Source organism: Pygocentrus nattereri, chromosome 23, assembly GCF_015220715.1.
Source record: "Pygocentrus nattereri isolate fPygNat1 chromosome 23, fPygNat1.pri, whole genome shotgun sequence".
NCBI lineage: Eukaryota > Metazoa > Chordata > Actinopteri > Characiformes > Serrasalmidae > Pygocentrus > Pygocentrus nattereri.
In genome coordinates, this window is record NC_051233.1 from 14968126 (window position 1) to 14988795 (window position 20670).

At 38.9% G+C, this 20670-nt stretch overlaps 1 protein-coding gene across 5 annotated transcripts; it reads left to right on the forward strand.

Moving 5' to 3' along the window:
- The first annotated feature begins 1589 nt into the window (after positions 1-1589).
- On the forward strand, positions 1590-20333 carry pax8 (paired box 8). 5 transcript variants are annotated; one of them, XM_017714156.1, is made up of 13 exons: positions 1590-1721; positions 2113-2252; positions 5615-5737; positions 6820-6985; positions 7559-7756; positions 8777-8853; positions 8963-9088; positions 9896-10065; positions 12002-12122; positions 13240-13482; positions 13897-13998; positions 18131-18217; positions 19405-20333. In XM_017714156.1, exons 2-13 carry the CDS (start codon positions 2231-2233, stop codon positions 19473-19475), a joined length of 1506 nt encoding a protein of 501 aa, XP_017569645.1. In that variant the 5' UTR covers positions 1590-1721; positions 2113-2230; the 3' UTR covers positions 19476-20333. The 5 variants fall into 5 exon arrangements, with proteins under 5 accessions (XP_017569645.1, XP_037389102.1, XP_017569647.1 ...); XM_037533205.1 differs by having other exon boundaries at positions 6844-6985; XM_017714158.1 differs by lacking the exon at positions 5615-5737.
- The last annotated feature ends 337 nt before the right edge of the window (positions 20334-20670 follow it).

Sequence of the window (20670 nt, forward strand, 5' to 3'; positions counted from 1 at the left end):
ACGTTTTTGAGGAAAGCCGCTGCCGTGTTTCTGCCTTTTCTCGGATTTTTATACATTTAAAAATATAAATATGAACCATGGAAAAAGTGAGAAACTCTTTTCCTGAAAATCTCTTCCAAGACTGGACAAAAATTCGACAGAATTTGGCGACATTTCTCAAAACACTTCCAGTGACAAGCTGATAAAAACGTGTCTCCAACACTTTCCCACAAAACCCTTGGCTAAAGGTTCGTTTTGTAATGACAGGCGCTTTAAAAAGACCGATGCCATGCGCCATATGGCGAGAACTTAGCGAGCACTTTTTCTTTCCCACCCGCATTCCGACAGCCCCGCCCTCCTGCGCTGCGGTTGGCTTTTAGCTCGTGTTCTCGCGCTAGAGCGCGTATGAACTGTTAGCCAGTCCTAGCGCGAGGGTAGGGATTGCTGAATACCGGTGGGAAAAAAAACAGACCACAACTGAGGAGAGGTGACGGAGCGATGTCAGGACTGTCAGCAGTACGAGGTGTTTCTGTTTGTTTTACAGAGCTGTGAGAACAACATAGACCGTGTCAACACTCGCAGGGGGCCGAAAACCCCGCTGACTTGCTCGAATTTTAAAACTGAGCGCGGCGGTTGGCGAACACGGGCCAGTTAAATTTGAAGCCAAGGACTGCTAAAGCAAGTTTCTGTTGAAGAGGTTGCAAAAAGCATGCCAATAAATTCTGTCAAGAACAAGGGTGACGAATAACAGGCCACATAGGTACAACCGCACAAATTATTATTATTATGAATATTATTATTATTAGTAGTAGTAGTAGTATTAATAACAATAATAATAATAATAATAATAATAGGAAATGACAGAGTGAACGACAGTAAATTAAGAAAGACCAAGAAGAAGAAGCAGAAAGAAGAAGAAGAAGAAGAAGAAGAAGAAGAAGAAGAAGAAGAAGAAGAAGAAGAAGAAGAAGAAGTTTAAGACAGGGGTTTAAAACAGTTCTGCTCTTTTACTGCTGAATTACTTGTATTATGCCCTCATAGGTGTATAGGTTTGTTAAATAATGCAAAAGGCTAAATACTAGATGAGATCTTTATGGAGTCCTAGATTTGTCTGTAAAAGTACTTCTATTCGTCCAGTCTCTTGACTGGTCAAGTGTACTGAATATTCATTTTTTGTTCTTACAAGTAATAAAAGTGTGAGCACAACAACAGAGCAGGTGCTTCTCTTGGAGACAACAGGTCTGCACTGACAGTAATGACACATTACTTTGCAATTCAGGAGCCAAATTGTGTGTAACAAGAACGAGCACTGCAGGCCTAAATGAGGCGGCGTTCACACAGCTCCGGGACTCGAGTCCCATCAGCTCGGATCATTCACAAATATTGTCTTAAACGTTGACGTCTCGCTGTGTTTCTCTTGGGCTGCGCGGGTTGTTCAAAACTCTGAATCATCCATCTGAACTGCCCGGCGTGAGTAACCGCCCCTCCTCGGTACGTCACAGACCAAGCCGTCCAATGGGAGCACCGATTCTTTTCCCACTGAGCTAGCGTGGGAGAGGCGGTGCCTTATAAACACGTACAAGCGTGTCAGCTGCTCTTGCGCAGCTTCTGCAACAAAATAGCGCGGAGAGCTTGTGGAGAACCTGAAATTCCGACTGAGGCGAGGACATCACGCTTTCTGCACCTAGTCTGCGTTTTTGGTCGTTGGATAATAACGTACGGACAGTTTTCCTCACCTCAAGGTAACTAGTTACGGTCTATGCTCTGAGAAATGGGTTTATTTGGGTTTCAGTTAACGCTAGCAACTGACCGCTTCAGCACTCGCCTTATAAGCCCACAATGCCCTTAATGAATGTGAATGCAAACTTACCTTTTACTAAAATTAAAATTTAACTGTCAAAAAAATCAGGATAGACGAGCGCAAGTCAAACTCTTAATGAAGAGGTTTCAAACGGCTGACTTTAAACAGTCTGAGGGATGGGCTAATCACACGTTAAAAGCAAAGAGGAAAACTAGCAGAAGACACGATGTTAAGTTTTAAATAGACATAAAATGGCAGGACTCGGCACTGCTAGGCTAATAGCTGTTTAACTAGGTAAGTCGCTGTTGACCATGTAATATGTCCTTTTGCAGAGCTTTTAAAGCGTCCACGCAGGAGATTTTACACGCGAAGCGAGGCCCCTTATGGACTAAAATACAGGGACAGTGCGGACACTTCCCCCGGACTGCGAGCGAGCCAGAGCCCCGTGCAATGTCCAGCACAAGCGGTCGAGGTAAACTCTGCTAAACTAGTCTCTTCAGATTTGAGCTGGCGTTTTGTGCAGCACATTACAGACAGGCAGGCAGATCCTCACCGCCGTTTCTGCGCTGTGGCTGTGGGTGGTTTTATATGAGTTTAGTTAGAGAAACTGAGAACCGGGTCTGAATCATTATAGCCAGTGTATTAAAGATATGGGTAAATATACAGGGCAGTGACTGAATATACAGAAAAGGGTGCATGAAGACATATCCCGAAAGCTAAATTCTGTAAAACTAGTATTCATATGGTTCGTCCTGTTTAAAAATATTTTTAATTAAAAAGGCAAAACTTTCTAAGCCGTGTTAGCTATTTGTAAGTCAATTTAACCGTGTTAAATAAACGTTTAATCAATGCAAAAATGCATCGTATGCTAAATCTGTCATGTGTATTTCCGTGTGGATCTTTTTTCAGGAGTAGTTTTTAAGGAGTAAAATTACTCTTGCTAAATAAAAAAGGTTATTTATTTGGCAAAGAAACAAAAGCTAGCCACGTGCTCAAACCCGGCATCGTGAATCTACTCCTCTTTACCAAATATTGTAAGAAATAGTGTAATAGAACAGGTTTTATTACATGAGCTAGTAAACAGTGCTGGGAACTCTAAACTTTTTTAATGTATTCATATATGTTTATACATTTTCCTCTAAAACCCGTGAGCCGGTTATTGTTGAGTTCTGCACCAAAGCAGGCGCTCCAGGACCTGATTAGGACATTTACCAGAATCTGTATGTGGGCTGCACAGTGAACAGCAGGGGCAGGGCCTTCATGATTTCCCCTACCGGACAGTTTGAAATAGTTAATTGGACACTGTTTTGGTGTCTGATATAGAATTGGGGGCAATCCACTGTCACTTCAATTGCCTGCTAGAGAAAGTGAGAGGGGCAGATAGCGCGGTGGGGGACCTGCGAGCTGCCCTGTCATTTTTCATCCTCCCTGCAGTTTCAGATGAGAGTAATTTTGGGTTTACATTGAGGACCCTGCTCCGCGATTTAATTAGCTGGCGATGTTCAGTGAATTCGCCTTTCTGTTCGTAACCTGTTCGAGTCCAACTACCAAATTTAGATGGAGGGAAACGTGTTTTGAAGGGTCTAAAGTGATGACATTTTGTGTAGTTATGCCTTGGAATAACGTCTAACAGATTTCATTGTTTCTTGTCGCTTTCGAACTTTTCTGCACAAGTTGTTGTATTTTTTTTTAAAGAGGTGATCTAAAACTAAATTTGAAATGATAAATTAAATAACTAAGTTACTTTTTGGACATATTGCTCTATTATATTGCTCTAGACCAGAGAGCATATGGATCAAAGGATATTTCACATATAAACATAAATAGGTTAAGAAATGCGTGAATTTATACGTGATCTACATTTTGTTATAGCCCTTCTTTACTGTATTAGGGTGACAGTTAATAGAGCTACAGACACTATCTTCAAAGCTCATATTACAAAACTAAAGGCTTCATTTTCATACTATTTTAGACCTACTCACACGCTAAAACAACCTATAGGCTAAATAAACAGCGTTCAACAGTCAGAAATGATTTGTCATTGTCAATAAATGATGCTCTTATTTTGCCCAGTTTTAACTCAAGGCGGACTGAAATACTAGAAAATGTTTTTAAATATTATATATTTAAAGTTTTCAATTTTGGGGGAACAGCAAGAAGTTGTTAAACGAACTGCGCTTAATTACTTCTTGATAACGTACGTCTGATCAGCACGTTTCAAATGCGAGGCATTCTGGATGTTATTTTTATAGCTTAATTCTTGACGTTATACAACTTTCTCAGTGGTCAAGGAATCACCTGCAGCTCGGACACAGCTAACGGCCCTTCTTTTTTTCACTGCTTCCTACAAATCAGTTATAATCTGTGAAATTGCAGAGTAGCAGCAGGATAATAAATCAGTTCATACATTTATCTGCAACATTTTTATTATGTTTTATAGAAAATATAGCCTCAAACGTTTGAACGCCAGAATAAAAACAAACAAACAAACAAACAAATAAATAAATGCACAAATCTGGAAAGCATTTTTCGTCTAACGCAGTTGGAACGAGTCCTGCTGTGTTTTATTTCTTCATTTCTAGTCTGCAAGACTCTCAACAACCAGTCATAAATAAGTGACATCATCAATCCTTTGAAGACAAAAATATGAGAGACGCATGCAGACCGCTTGCTTGTAGGAGATGTTGTAGGGGGTCTTTGAGCTTGTGTGTGTGTGTGTGTGTGTGTGTGTGTGTGTGTGTGTGTGTGTGTGTGTGTGTGTGTTTAATATCCTGCCGCTTGCTGGAGCTTGGCGAGCAGAGTCCTCCACACTCGGCCGCCAGCGTTAATGGTGCCGTTTGATGTGGAAATGAAAGCTGGGCAGGGGGAGGAGGGAAAGGCACAGAAAGGGTTAAATTAAAAGCAATAAGAGAGTTATTGATGCAAAGCACGGCACTGACAAAACAGCCAGCATTTCTACACCTTAAAAACACAACAGCACTAATCCCTGCTTTCGCTCAAAGACCAGATCTGTATCGCTTGTTTAAACCGACAGCGAGAATATATTCTCGCTTTAAACGTGTTTTATAGTCTATCCAAACCAGCGCACGACACTGAATAAAATTGAAGATTTTCGGCGGTTCCTTGTCCTTTTTAATAGTATTTTAACTGCCGCCTGAGGTTTTATGTCACGAGATTTTTTCCCGATGATGTCGATATTTATTCAGTTGAGGCTTTACAAATAAGAACGAGCCTGAAAAACAAAGTTATGTTTGTGTAGTTTCTCAGCGAATGAACTGAATTAACACCAAAAGCGCTGAATTACCACCGGCAGAGTTCAGTGATCATTCTTAGGTGTTATTTTAACAGTCGTGTGGTTCTCTGTAGAGCTTTCTAACCAAACCACTCTCAGAAAAAGCTACCCAACTGTCACTGGAGTGGTCCCCACAAGATCTTGAGTACCTTTTCCATTGCAATAATGTTTCTGAAGATGTATTGACTCCACACATGCTGCCCCCTCTCTATGTTTTTTATTCATCCTTTTTTCTAAAAAAAAAAAAAAAAGGTAATGAAAAATATTTAAAGAACAGAGTTGGATCTTAAAACTATCGTTGTACCTTTGCGGGTAAATAACCCATTTTCAGTGTATAGCTATATACAAACAGGTATAAGAGTATACAGGCCTAATCCAAGACAATAGCAGCCTGCACTGATTAAGAAATCAACCTCTAAACATTTTGCTGCCTTTTGGGACTGTAGTTTGCTGTTGTGGCTAAAAGCTGATCTGAAGTGAATGGAAGAAGAGCAGTTTTTCCCCTACTGAAACCCCCTTTTGCCTTCTGTGTCCCCCTTTAGGAAATCTGCAGGAATATAGATCTCAAAGCCGCTGTTGTGACAGATTGCCTATAATGTGGAAGACTTGCGCAGAGCTGTGTAAACCTGAGGCTGTCAAAATGCTAGTTAGATCCGACGCAAGTGGTCAGTTTCCCCCCTTTTGTCAATGTTTAAGAAGGAAAATATGCCTGTTGCTTGTTCTTACTTGAATTATGTGCGTATTAAACACTGTAGGATGAGAATGTTATGATTCCGATGTGGACAAATGTTCAGGCATATTATGTTTTCTATCTTGTGGTCCAGCCTTTAAAAGCAACACACTGATCAATGGTTTAGACATTTATATCGAAAAAAACACTAATACATAAAATTTTCTACCTGCTAGAAGGATTTAGATTCAGAGTCTAAGCTTCTGATGACTTCTGATGATCATCTTCATTATCTAGCTGGAGAAAATGTTAGTGAGCTTAACATTAGGAAATAAATATGTCTTAAGCTTATGTCCTTTAAGTAAGCTATCATTAACAGAGACATTTACAGTGTTTTATTACATTAGGAGAAAGAATATAATTGTCTTTGATGCCTAATATTATAACTGATTTATTATTAAAGTTTCTTAACTCAAGCTGAATCCTATAACTTAGTAATAAGTCAGCCAGTTTATTTTGTTTCCATGTAATTATTGAATAATAATCATTTTCGTACAATGTAATAAAAGCTGATTACATCGTACAATGTACTTTGCATAGGGGTGTATAGTCATTCAGGTTCTGTTGAAAACAGCCTGCGCTCTTAAAACAGATGTGTTAAAAGCAAGATGTGGCATGTTCCATTATGAACAACATATTTTAGCAAAGAACAATTTGCAATCTTAGTTAATGCAGGTTTTTAACTGAAAGAAGTGTTCTAATTACACAGTCTCTCATATGAACCATGTTCTTGTTGCCTTACAGACTAGATTAAACAGCTAACAATACAAATCTTGTGTTGTTTTGGAGAGTGTACACTCAATTTAACATTCATTCCATTTTATTCAAACAATTTTGTTAACTGGTTTGTGTTGAAACTAATACAAAAGTAATGCCTTGTGTCTAGACGGACACTTCTATGTGCTGGTTTTATCACATCTGTTTCAAGAGTGTGCTTATTTTTTCACACTAGGAGTGCAGTCAGATGCAGGCTAGTTGGCATGACATTTACGTATGTTCATCCCCTCTCTCCCCCAGGGCATGGGGGTCTTAATCAACTAGGCGGCATGTTTGTGAACGGACGCCCGCTCCCGGAGGTCATCCGGCAGCGCATCGTGGACATGGCTCACCAGGGTGTACGCCCCTGCGACATCTCCCGCCAGCTCCGTGTGAGCCACGGCTGTGTCAGCAAAATCTTGGGCAGGTGAGCAGCTAGAGGAAGTCTTAACATTTGGCTCAGTCACTTAGTGAAACAGTTCCAAGGGGCAGTACACTGTATAGCTTTATTTAATAGGTCATTCTAATTTACATCAACTTTTAAGTACAAAAATGCAAAAAAAAGGGTTGGAGTGATGACAAAGAAGAACCACTTGTAGTTCCCTTATATTTAATTTTAAAACTGAAAGATTCTTTTAAGAACCGAAAGTAGTTGTTCCATGGTATTGCTGTGAAGAACACCTTTTTCTGGAGAGTCTGTGTTAACTTATTTTCAGATAAAAAAAAACAACAAAACATGTCATTTGACCAAGGATGTTCAAACTTTTGCAATGTACAACAGTACATACATACATGTTCATACATCTAGAACATACTAATCATTATAATTTGTACACATCTGTGCAGAATTTTGAAGGAGGTCTCTTTGGGTGTACTTAACAGTTTAATCCCTTTGTTGATGTCTGGATACTGTTGTCAAATAGAATTCATTTGACCATGCTCCCTCTCTCTCTCTCTCTCTCTCTCTCTCTCTCTCTCTCTCACACACACACCCTTCCAGATATTATGAGACCGGGAGTATAAAACCTGGAGTGATCGGGGGCTCAAAACCGAAGGTGGCTACTCCAAAAGTGGTGGAGAAGATAGCAGAGTACAAGCGACAGAATCCCACCATGTTTGCCTGGGAGATCAGAGACAGGCTCCTGGCAGAGGGAGTGTGTGACAGTGATACAGTGCCCAGCGTGAGCTCCATCAACAGGTAACAACACAGAGAAGGCTTCCATGTCTAAAAAAATGACAATGTTGTGAGAACATTCAAATGAATACCAAACCCAGATGAAATGAGATTATTTTGATAGTAAAACACCATGCACACAAAACCTGGTCATTGTCTTGAGTAAGTCTTTAAATATATGTATAATGTATATGATATTATTAACTAAACAACAAGAGCCCACACTTCAATAATGTAACAACAGAATTTTGGTAGTGTACTGTTTCATAGTACACTGTTGTAGTACACAACAGAATATACATCCAGTACACATTATTAGCAAAAAGGTACTATGACTTGTAACCGCAATGGAATACCTGTTGGCGCTGAACTATTTAAGAGGTTCATTAAAGAAATGTCTTCAAAAACATCCCTGCCTAAATTAGATTTTTTGTTAGGTTTCTAAATGATAATAAGGTAACACATCCTTTACAGAGAACAAACTTAAATACGGCATTTTTAGCCATTTTGGAAAAACAAAAAAATATCAAATATGATACAAGTAAATGTGCATTAAAATGAAAAGCAGTCCCCAAACATTTACATATGACTGTTTATACAATAGATTCTCTGTAACAAGAAGCGGCGTAGAAAATGGATGGATGGATGGGTGGATAATAATTATAATAATAATAATAATAATAATAATTATTATTATTATTATTATTATAAATGCACTAGAGAGAAATTTTAGCATACAACTATGACATAATTGGAGTGGTACATCTAAAATGATATACAATTAATAAAAATACTGTATTCTGAACTCTGAAGTACCATTTAAACATTTATTTGTTTCTTGAAGCTGCCATGATTCTATATATAGCCACTGTGTTTACTAAAGGACCTTTGAAGAAAGTGTAGTTACTGAATAATTCCTTTATAATAATTCTCCTTAATAATATGCCTGTAGTTAAGGGGTTAACATCAGCATTTCTTAACTACATTTCACATTAATTCTCCACTGTGATACAATGACATACAACTTTGAAACTTGTGTTCCAGGATCATCCGAACAAAGGTGCAGCAGCCATTTAACGTACCCCTGGACAGCAAAAGCCTGAGCCCAGGCCACACACTAAGTGAGTGCCACTTATTATGTTTCTTACATGAAATCTTCAGTTTTTCCACTGTACACTTTTAACTCTGAATCTTTCAGCCTGCATATTTAATTTTTTTGTTCTTATGTAGTTCCAAGTTCAGCAGTCACACCTCCCGAGTCGCCTCAGTCTGACTCTTTGGGATCCACCTACTCCATCAACGGCCTGCTGGGCATTCCACAGGCCAGCTCAGAAGGCAAGAGGAGTCATGATGACAGTGAGTCCTTGGGTCTTTCTCAGTTGGACATGTCACATGTTCACATAGTCAAGCCTGGATAATATTTAACCACTGCCTCTCATGACTAAATAAATCATAGAAGACTGAACATATGGTTAACCTGAAAAAGAATGAACACACCATATGATACCCATAACATGTACAGGCACGTTGTCCTGCTTTAAGCTAATGTGATACATGTTCTAACATAGTTTGGGGACCTCAAATACAGTTTTATACAAATGAGCATGTTTTCTTTGTTGTTTTGAAATAAGTAACATAAGTAACATATGTAAAGAATAACCAGGTTTATTTTGGGGAATATTATGTCGAATGTGTAAGCATTTGTGGGGATATTTGTGACAGTACTAATATGGACATACCACAGACATTTTATCCTCTTGTTGTGATGTCAGCATTTATCAGCACTCAAATCTTTTAGCTTTGGTACGGAAGAGTTTCAATATGTGCTTTAACTTAAAATCAAATTATTATTTAAACAATACCTACTCTGCATAGTAAGGAGGTCACTTTAATTAATGTGTAGCTTACCAGTGCAAGTGTTGGTAGATGTTTTATTTGCAGGTGTTTTTACTTAAATAAAAGCAAAAAACAGCAAAAAATTCACATTTCAAAAGATCCATAGTCTCTCCAAACTTTGATAGGAAGTGTGTCTTCATGTTTCTTAGTAACAAGAAGTAACTGTAAAGTGGAATGCCAAGAACTAATGCATTCACAACAAACTCCAGTGACAACAAACAAATGCCTGTTAACTTATTAAGTCTTATGGTCTGTGTCATTTCCAAGGTGACCAGGAGAGCTGTCGGCACAGTGTGGACTCCCAGGGCAGTGGAGGCGGGCCAAGGAAGCAGTTGAGGCCTGAACACTTCCCCTCCCAGCACCTAGAATGCGGCTTTGAGCGGCACCACTACACCTCAGACACTTTCAGCCCCACTGTGCCCGGCAAGAGCGAGCAGGTACATACAGAACAGTACATGTGCCTTAAAGGAATATTGGCACGTGGTTGATAATCACAAACAATATTTTTTTGTAATTAGAAAAGGGCAGAAAACTATGATAAAATTATGATAGAAGCCGATGGGAAGGTGCTTCAGCCAGTGGCCACTGACTTTAGTTGTAAGTGTTTAGAGTTGTTATTGTTTTCTGTTCTTTTTGTAAGTACAGAAAAGTGTGTCTAAAGGATTATACAATGAATATAATGGTGAAGCTGATGTTTGAATTAATTTATTTATGAATTTGTTTTCAAAACAAGAATCATAAATAATAAGGCAAACAGGTGTTATATTCAATTATCTAAAATAAATCCTTGTTTTGATTAATTTACCTTAAATTAATTTGGCTCTTGGATAATATCTATTCAGTTTTGATGTTTATAGTGCTATTGCAAAATATAAATAAAAAATAGCATAAATATGGGTATGTGTTGTATGCAAAAGTTTGGGTGCCCCAGTCGAGTAACATTTTTGTTGATTTTCTAAGGTGAAGGTAAGTTAACTCATCCTCTACAGGCAGGGCCAGATTAACACTTCCTGAGGCCCGGGGCTAATTACCAGGATGAGGCCCTTCATATGATGTTCTGACGCATGACCTCACACAAACCCACTGACACATCAGCGTACACAGTACCAATCTATGACAGACTACCGTTTAAAGTGAACTGGTATTATGATTTCAATTCAATTCACTTCAATTCAATTCATTTCAATTCAAGGGTAGCTTTAATATCATTACTGAATCGTTACTGAATAGTTTGCAAAAAAAACAAAACACATTTCCAGTAGATGGGGAGTAAGACAACCATTCTCTTGCCACCTTCTCTCCATTTCTGAGCGAGCGACTGAACAATGTTTTGCTCAGACATCGCTTCTGATTTTTATAGCTCCTTTCAGAAGCCGAAAAATCGGCATCTTTATGTTGACATTGTGTGGGTGCTTCAATTCCCTTTCCGACCCAATAGCTTCGCATCTCCTCATTAACTTCTCCCCAGCATGCAATATCTGTTGATATATCTATTTTCGCCCCTGCCTCAGAATCAACAGGCTCATCTGCTACATTACCCACTGGTTCTTCTCCATCACTTGTTTCCTCAGAGATTGTAGCACTATTGCTAGCAGACTGGCTAGTTGGGCTGGTTAGTTGGCTAGCGGTGGTTGGCTGCTGTCCATCACTGACAGTTGCCTCTTTGCTGGTGGTAGCTGCTACAGCAGGCTGACTACTCCACATGTTGGTTAATTTGGGTGTTTTCTGTAATAATTCTGTCGCTCTTTCCTTTTTTATTGATTGTAATTTTCGTTTTTTTGCTCCGCTCTCGTGTTTCCTTTGGCCCGACATTTTCGCTTGTTTCGTTTTTTTTTTTTCTATTAATTTTTGTCATTTGACATTCAGCGACCGGAGGCCCCCCTAGTGGCGAGGCCCGGGACTGCAGCCCTTTCAGCCCATTCTTTTAATCCGGCCCTGTCTACAGGAACACGTTTATGCAAATTGAATGAACAGTTACTGTTTATTTGCTAAACTGAACTTCTTGGGGAAACAAAATAAAACATAAAATGCTTGTATTGACTGTTTTTTTTTTCAGCATATGTTAAACTCAGCAAATCAATAGAAGTTTCATTGCTATTTTTAAGTCTGTTTCCTGTGGAGGAAATTATTTTCACTTAGAAAACAAAAAGTAATTTGACCTGGGGGGGTTCAAATGTTTGCCTTTGTTTAATGCTTAATAAACAGCATTTAGCAATACATTGTCAGGCATTTTACATCAGGACTGCATGGAAAATGCCAGGAAAAGCAAAGCTTACACAAATTCGTAATGCAATAATATTTGCTAGGCTTTCTTGTTTTTCTGTGTTGCAGTGTTAGATGGTATTTAATTTTCGTTCTATGTCTGTTCTCCAGTCCTTGTATCCTCTCTCTCTCCTCAACGGCAGTCTAGAGGAGGGCAAGAGTGGTCTTCCGACATCCAGCACCACCATTGGCCGGAACCTAGCAACACACCAAGGCTACACAGTGGTCACAGGTGAATGACAAGCTCAAATGTTTTTTTCTCTTACTTTAATTTTATCTACACTTGTCATAATCTTTTACATGAATGAGCAAAGACATGCATAGGATGGTGTGCAAAGTGGGTGGCTGAATCCTGCTATGCTCATTCATGCATTATGAAATAAATTTGGCTAAATACTAGGATCAATACAGTCCTATAAAAACAGGTGCAGAAACTTCCACATCACATATTATGACAGCTAATCATTGCTGTGCCTCTTCAGACTTCATATTTAATCCTTTAAACTCTAGGCCATACAATCCATGTTTGAAAATTAAGCTGCAAAATAGCCCATTTCGAAATGATTGTATTTCTAATGTCTCTGAAACCACTGTCCTTACACATATCTAACTGTTCAGCTTAAAGCACTTTAGCCCAGTCTATTCATACTTAAGTTATAAGGAGTGTTTCAGTCCAGACTGCCTTTTAATGAGGCAAAATACAGGCAGACAAAAATTTAAAATTGAAAGGATTAATAGAGGTCATAAAACAGTCATGTACAATTAATTCTGACTGTTTTTGGTGCACACATCATAAAATGGGAAATGATAATATACAAGAAAAAAGTCGGGTATTATTGGCACCATTGGCCCTACACCTTAGTCCGCAGGATTGGGCTTCATTTCGTAAATTGCCAGGGCTTGCCTGTGGGCCCAAAGTTTTATTATATCCTTCTGCAACCTAAGAATAGATAAACCAGTTTGCACTGAAGTCCCTGTAGTTACTAAATAATAAGCCATGGTATTTTATAAACCTGGGATTTTAAAGGGTTAATTTATTTACTCTAGAAATAAAAGTGTCTTATAAAAATTTGAAGTGATGCTCTGCATGTAAATCATTACCTTATTATTCAGTAATTACTATTAATCATTTCAGGAACTACTTTGAAACTAATATGAAGCTTTTTAGTTATGAAAGTAAAGAACTGAAAGAGTTTAAGGGGGTTAATTGCATTTTTTTTTGTTTAATTTTTGCATATGTAGTGGGGCTCCATTTACTGCTGCCACAAGTCCATTTCATTTTCACATTAAGTTAATTCCATTATTTCACTCTCCCCACCTGTCCATCGCATGCATGGCTTCCACCTCAGACCCCCTCCAGCCCCTTCCCATCTGCCTGAAACAGGAAATGTCACCCGAGGGGGCCAGCTCGAGTCCCTCCCCCAACATTATCGCCAACTCATCCTTCTTGGATATGGGCTCTATTTCGGCTCCGTCGCCGGTGTCTGTGGGTAACAGTTGCAGCAGCTCCACGCATTTCTCTCACGCCTTCAACTCATTCTCCCATCACACGCCAGTGTACGGCCAGTTCAGCAGCCAGTCTCTCATTACAGGTAAAAACTAGTAATAGATCTTAACCCACACCTTCATGCACCTTACTATACAGGTAAACTAGATCTGCTGATTGGTCTAATATTGCAAAATCAGCCCAATATTGCAAAATCAGCCCAATTGAAAAATAATGGAGTCAAAAGGTTTTTTTTGGAACGAATCACTATTGGCCCCCTTAAAATCCTTACAATGGATGACATTGTACATTACAAGAAATGTACTGTAGGGATGTAGTGCTCTTATGGCATTGCTCCAAAGAACCCTTTTTGTACCTTTATATTTAAGATTTTTCAGGCCTTTGGGTTTAATTGGTTAAACATAGCCCAGGAAAACTGATTCTTTTCAAAGAGCTGGACTCGTAAATGTCAAAGTAATTTCTCTTATTTTATCCATTTTTGCATATGTGCATCTCACAGGACGAGATATGGTGAGCTCCACTCTCCCTGGATATCCTCCACACATTCCCTCAGCAGGTCAAACAGGTTACTCATCTTCCGCCATCACAGGAATGGTAGCAGGTGAGAGCCCTGTCCAAAAGCACATTCCATATGTTAAACATTTAACACAACAGGCTGCTCCAACACATTTACCACACAAAATTTTATGTGGCCTGTAGTGCATATCAATTTAGATATTCCTTAGGAATTAATGTTAAATCACTTTTTAAATTGACCTTCCCAGCTGCATTGTGATATAATAAACTAGGTAAACTAATAAACTAGTCACCTCAACCTGTATAAAAAAGGAGTAGGGATATAGCTTGGTAAGAAGAGAAAAACTTAAAAATTGCACAGAAGGTTAAAAAGCAAGGTTCCTAAATATTTTGGCTTGGACGTACAGTTCCAGAAAATACCTCAATTTTTTACATCCAAAATGAAGAATGATTCTGTTCAAACTTTGAAAAAGTTCTTCCCAAGAATCATCCCTTAAAAGTTCTTTAGGTAATTAAGAGAGCTTCTTGTATTCTGTGGCTTTGTCTGCCTTGTCCTAATCACATTGAGCTACTGATGTTAGTTTCCTCTCTTCTCTAGTGTACCTCCTGCTTTTTTCCTGCAGTCATCCACAACCTGGATGATGAAATCAATATTAGAACCATTATTGTTTCCATAACTGTTATGCAGTATTTATGCAAGTTCCTTTATTCTAATGGTGCACATAAAAGCTCCTTCAGTGCTCCCTCGTGGAGACCCTTCAGCCTGCAAAACTTAGATAAGCATGAGTTACAAGCCAGGTCCACAAGGTGCAAACAACAAAAACACATGACAAAACAGCTGGACTGTGCATATTATCCGCATGAAGGTAGAGGTAAATAGCACAAGACCAACTGAATATGATATTTCTTGCTTTTTCATTCTGTAAGGTAGCACCCCAGTGTCTACAATTTATATAATGCCTTAGCTTGTTTTCCTTTATTATTTATATGACTGTAGGGTCAGGCACAGATTTAAGCCTAAGCTATGTGTCGAAATACATTGCCAATGGTAATGTACAACTAAAATTCTTGTTAGTTGAGAACTAGGCTTAATTTGTGGTGAAACTAGTCCATAGTGTCATAAAGAAATGATTTGATGAAAAATTTGATTAGGTGATAGTGAATGGGCTGTGGTCTCAGAATGAGAGACAGAAAGAAATAGAGAGGGGGAGAAAGAGAGAGCAAGGGAGAGAAAGAATGAGAGTGCTATGAGGGCAGGTTTGGAGATTAACAGGAAGGAGAGGTGGGTTAATGAGTAGCTTTGCTCGCTTTGGTGAACTGCATCGCAGCAGAGGATGGCCCAGGGGGGACGAAGGAGCAGAGCGAGGGTTCCGCCCTGCTGCCCGCGCGCCCCCAGTCCGACCACACATCGCCATGGGAACTGTGGGGCCCCAAGGAGGGCGATGGGATGGGGGGGCAGTGATGGGTGGCATTGGACATGGAGAGAAGGAGGACTGAAAAATGTACAGTATGTGTGCACACTGTGTATATAGGTGTGTGCTTTTGATAGAAGGTTTTTTATTCTTGCATTTCTTAATTCTTGAATACAAGAATACACGATTCAATTCTTGCCATTAGTCATTTTTGGAAATATCAGCTACTAACAGTGCAGGTATTCAACAATTTTTGCTAAAATGTATTTTTCTCATTTACAAGGAAGCCTTGGCATGTACATAGATCAGTCACTACACTCTTAAAATTAAAGTATTTCCCTGGATGATGCCACGGAGGGAACATATGGTCCATATATTGAAAGTAAGCTGCAAAAACAGCCTGTTTCTCATTGTTTTAGTGATGCCACAAAAACCAAGGTCAATACCAAGCCTACAGTTTACACTGAAGTTCTAAGCAACATTATTGGTTAGACTGCTTTTCGAATGAAAATGAAGCACAATACAGGTCAGCCAGTTAGAACAGAGCTCATTTACATATATCAATCTTAAAAGCACAGTAACAAAAACAGTCAGTTATTTGTAAGGAACAAAGAGGTTGGAAAATGATAATGCAAGAAATAAAAATTATGATTGTTTTTGGTACATAAACCCACAAGCTTTAATAAGTGAACCTCAAGAGAAAAATGGAGATCATGGGCCATATAAAGAAGCTACACATACCAATCTAAACCAATCATAGGTTCTTCCTTGAGGTGTTAGTCCAAGCCAAGATTCTTTTAGGAACCTTTATTTTTCAGAGTGTAAATTGGTTTCACATTTTTAGGCGTGTCAAAATGAATGCAAAACATCTCACAGAACATTGTTCTGTATTCTCAGTACATGTTTTGTTTCCATAAATTTCTCCATACTGTTCTATAGCTATCACTGACATAGTCACATTTTTACAAATGTTTGGATAATTAAATTTGAAATTGAATTGGAAAATTGGGCTCTTTTATATTACATTTTAAATCACAGGCCTAAATAAAGAATTCAAATGGGTGAGAGGGAGCACATGAGCAAGACAAAGAGAGTTAGAGGAGGGGGATAGGGAGAGAATGAGCAAGAAAAAGAGAGTTGTCTGTAGAAAATATATGTTTAAAGGACATCAGTGTGAGAGAGCAGTGACTATAAGGAACTGGTTGGTGTGTCTGTCTGTGAGTATGTGTGGTGTGATGGGCCTCCCTTTTTTTTATTTGAAGTCTGTCCTCCGAAGCGCGAAATGAGAGGGTCTGATTTATTATTTTTTTCTGGTGGGCTTGCTGAGAGGAAGCGTTCATACACAATTACTCACAGAGCACTGTGTGTGTGTGTGAAGTGGGGGGGTTAGGGAGGCTAGGCAGAGGGGATTCAATCCTGCCGACATAATTACCAATTAGATATTGGAATGTTTAAAAAAAAAGAGAGAGGCGATGCAGACAGAGAGAGAGAGTGCATGAAAGGTTAAAGAAGGAAGTAAGGGACGGAGGGAGGAAGAGAGGACGGGGTCTGACGCTAGAGAGAGGACGCCGGGTGTACGCACCAGTGAGCGGAGGGATTTTTAGCCCCCAGCCCTCCACCTGGCCGACGGATTAATGGTTTACAAGGCGCCCTTAACCGTCGAGTGAATGATGTGCTAAGGCAGAGCATAGCCTGGCAGAAGGACAAACGGACGCCTGTGCAAAAAACAACACTGTGTTTCACCAACAAGCATAAGAAAACCTTTTGAAATGCTTCTATGGTGCATTGTACAGTTGTGCACCTGTTACAGTAAATGCCTTACTGGCTTGAAAAACAATAACTCATGTTCTACACACCCAGGCATTAGAAAGTCCATATTATGGAAACTGTTTGTTTTGTCTTTTTCAAAAACCAAGGTAATTAGTCTATTCAGCATACAGGTTTGCCCTGTCCATTCATAATGGAGTTATAAGGAGAGTTTCAGGCCAGACTACTGTTTGAATGAGGCGCAATACAGGGGAGCCATCAGAACAGAGGTCATTTACATATATCAGTCTTAAATATGCACTAGCAAAACAGACAGATTAATTTTAAAGGAATAGTTTTAAATAGTCAATATACCCAATGATCTACTTACCACAGATGTATAGGGTAAGCGGTAACATGTCAGGTTGGGCTCCGTGACATGTTTGGAGGCTACATTTAGCTCATTTATTGTAGAAACAGAAATGCAAGACTATTATCACTGACAAGAAGTGAACAGCCACTGTAATTGTTTCTGTAAAAATGCAAACTTACAATTCTTACCGACACAGTAAGTCATACCTTGTCCTAAACCATATAACTGGTCCATGCGACCTTAGTTATGCCTGGGTGCGGTTTTGGTTATGTATTAAAATGGAAACTATTTGGGTGACTATTGAGCTCTATCGTTTGTTAGCCTCCCAGCTCTAGTGCTAATTGGACTCTAAACATGTCTTGGTTGATTGACATCTAGTGATAAAAATATAGTGGAAAATTGTGTAAGATATAGAGGGTGGAAAATAGTCATGCAAAAATAAATGATGAGCATTTTTAATGCATAAACCCAAATAAACTTTCAAATTTTCACAATAACCCACAATAGCCCCACATCCCACATAGCACTGAATGTGAATATTTCAATTGGTGTGTTTTTCTTATATCAATTATTTGTGTGCATGTACTTTAGATTACTAAAGTACATCCATCTGTCATTGTATAATGTCATGTGCAGTTGTTTATGCATGCTTGTTTAATACTGCTAAATGCGCTTGTCTCTTGCAGGTGCAGAGTACTCAGGCCAAACTTATACACACTCACCCTACACATCTTACAGTGACGCGTGGCGATTCACCAACTCCAGCATACTGGGTAAGTTCAGAGCATTGGTCAACAGTGAAAATGGATGGGGTTTTGATTTCTGATGTCATCGACTGCCTGGCATTTAAGCATTAGCCCCTAAAAGTTTTAAAATGCTTTATTCTGGCTTCTGCTTATCAAATATTTTGGAAAACCTTGTGTCAGCTTGCTGGTGTTCTCTGTTTCAACCCTCATCAATCCAGAACTTTGGCCTCCTTAAGTTAGTTGTAAGCCGTTTTTGGAGGACGTGGAAAATTATCAGTGACCTGTATACAAATTAAAGGAGAACCATCATGCAGTTTTTACACAGGGTTTCAGTCACATGACATCCAGTGGACCACACACACACACACACACACACACACACACACACATAGGCTTGAGGTTGGCACTGAGCTTGCTTGCTGACAAATAGGCCTGCTTGTGTCAATTGCTCGAGGTTGTTCAGCGATTTTAGAGGACACTTACAGGGCAGTCACAAGACAGCCATTAACTTTGACCCAGGTGATCTTCTAGCTTTAAACAAACAAACTACAAATCACAGAGACAAAAAAAAAATCCCTAAAAATATTCAAAGCTACAGCGACAAACCAGAGTCATTATATCTGACATAAAATATATCTGTATGTCTAATTTCATCAAAAGGATAATAATGTTTTTTTTTCTTTTTTACCTTTTTTCTTTCAAAAAATATTGACGTTCTTGATTTTTGGATGAATTTTCTAATAGTCCAATTAAATGTTTTTCTCAAAAAGCATATTTTCATTTTTAAAGGTTTTGATTTTAATGTACATCCCTAAAGTAAGATATGTTGCATAAATAAGCTTCTACTACAAGCATGAAATCAACAGTTCAAAACATCACGTCTTTGTGTGAATAAACCTGCAAACGAGTATTTTAACATATTCAGTATTAACAGTATTTACATAGCTGAATAAGGGAGGACATTGGCAATCAATAATGTATAGAAACACACTACCTTCCACATCCAAGCAAGCGCGGAGCAGTAAAATAGTCCCAACATAAGTTTACGCATGTCCTTTATCAGGTCTTCCCATAAAATGAAAACAACAGAAGTATGTTTCCACTAATTCGTACTCCAAAAGCCCTAAAATAAAGGTATAAAGTGTGTTTTTAAGGGAAAACATTGTTTTTCGCCGTTATTCACAGTCTTGTTAAATGTCTGTCTCCGCCTACAGGATCTCCATATTACTACAGCTCCGCACCCCGCTCGGCCCCGCCTTCCACCGCTGCGTACGACCACCTCTAGTGTCACACGGGCACTGTGGACAAAAAACTGGATGGACATGAGGAGAAAAAGGGACCTTTTCTCACTCGTCTTCTCCTTCACCTACAGAGGGAAATCAAGAGGAAAAATTAAAGGATATAAAGGAAGCGAAGAAGACCCCTGAAGTCTTCATGGACATCACCTCTGGTTGTCGACGTCTGTTGGTTTGATTATTTATTCACGTCGTTGAACAGCCTCAACAAACTTACTGACCGCAGTTTACATCCTCCATTTAACCAGCTTTCATACCTCGCCCCAGGTTTGGCTTTTAAAAGCCATTTGAATTTGCATTCATCAACTACGAGCAGCAGCCAAAGATCACCTTACTGCACAACTTACTGTCCAACAGGAGCTCATGACCTGTGGTACATCCTCAGAACAGAAACGTGTAATGTAGGGTTCGTATGTTGTGTTCATAAGCCTGTGAGGATTTTTGAGCAAAAGACCTGCAGTTCATCATCATCATCATCATCATCATCATCATCATCATCATCACCATCACCACCATCATCATCATCATCATCATCATCATAACCAGCAAAATCCAGTGGTTATAAAGCTGGCTCCTGGTCCCTCTGAAATGAAAGAACATTACACACCACAAACTATGTGTTTGCTATTTGGGCCCATAATGTAAATAATGTAGAAAAGGAAAACCCTTATTGAAAATACCCTTTTATGCTACAAAAATTAGGACTGAATTTTATGGAAACGAATTAGTAAATTGCAAACGAAGTTAAAGGTTTTAAAATGTTTTATTTTATCCCTGCTGTATGTAATTACATTTGTTGTCAAATGGTTTCTCTAAGATCTGTGATTAAACTATTTCTTTTTATTGTACTGTCAAGCATATAATTATAATCAATTTCTACAGAATTATTTTTAATTAAATAAAGCATGACAAACTGACTTCTTCCTTTTTATATCAGTGAATGACAGAAAACATTTTCTCTCTATAACTGCGGTACAGTCCCAAATGGTTACAGTCATACAGTGCAGTATACTAGTGTTCACTTTGTTGGGTCATTCTGCTGTTTGGGGTTGTGCGCCTGAAGGCTTTTGCATGACCACTGCATGTTATTATGGTCATTTCAGTTTTTTAAATAAGACACATTTTAGTTTGACCAATGTGATTGCCCCTCAATTCCAGAATAATTCCTTTTAAAGAACTTCAGCT

Excerpts from the sequence above, each read along its gene's own strand:
- pax8 (XM_017714156.1), top strand. The coding sequence starts at position 2,231 with ATGTCCAGCACAAGCGGTCGAG. Across the intron at positions 5,738-6,819 it reads AGTTAGATCCGACGCAAGTG|GGCATGGGGGTCTTAATCAA; the intron begins GTCAGTTTCCCC and ends TCTCTCCCCCAG. Across the intron at positions 10,066-12,001 it reads TGCCCGGCAAGAGCGAGCAG|TCCTTGTATCCTCTCTCTCT; the intron begins GTACATACAGAA and ends TCTGTTCTCCAG.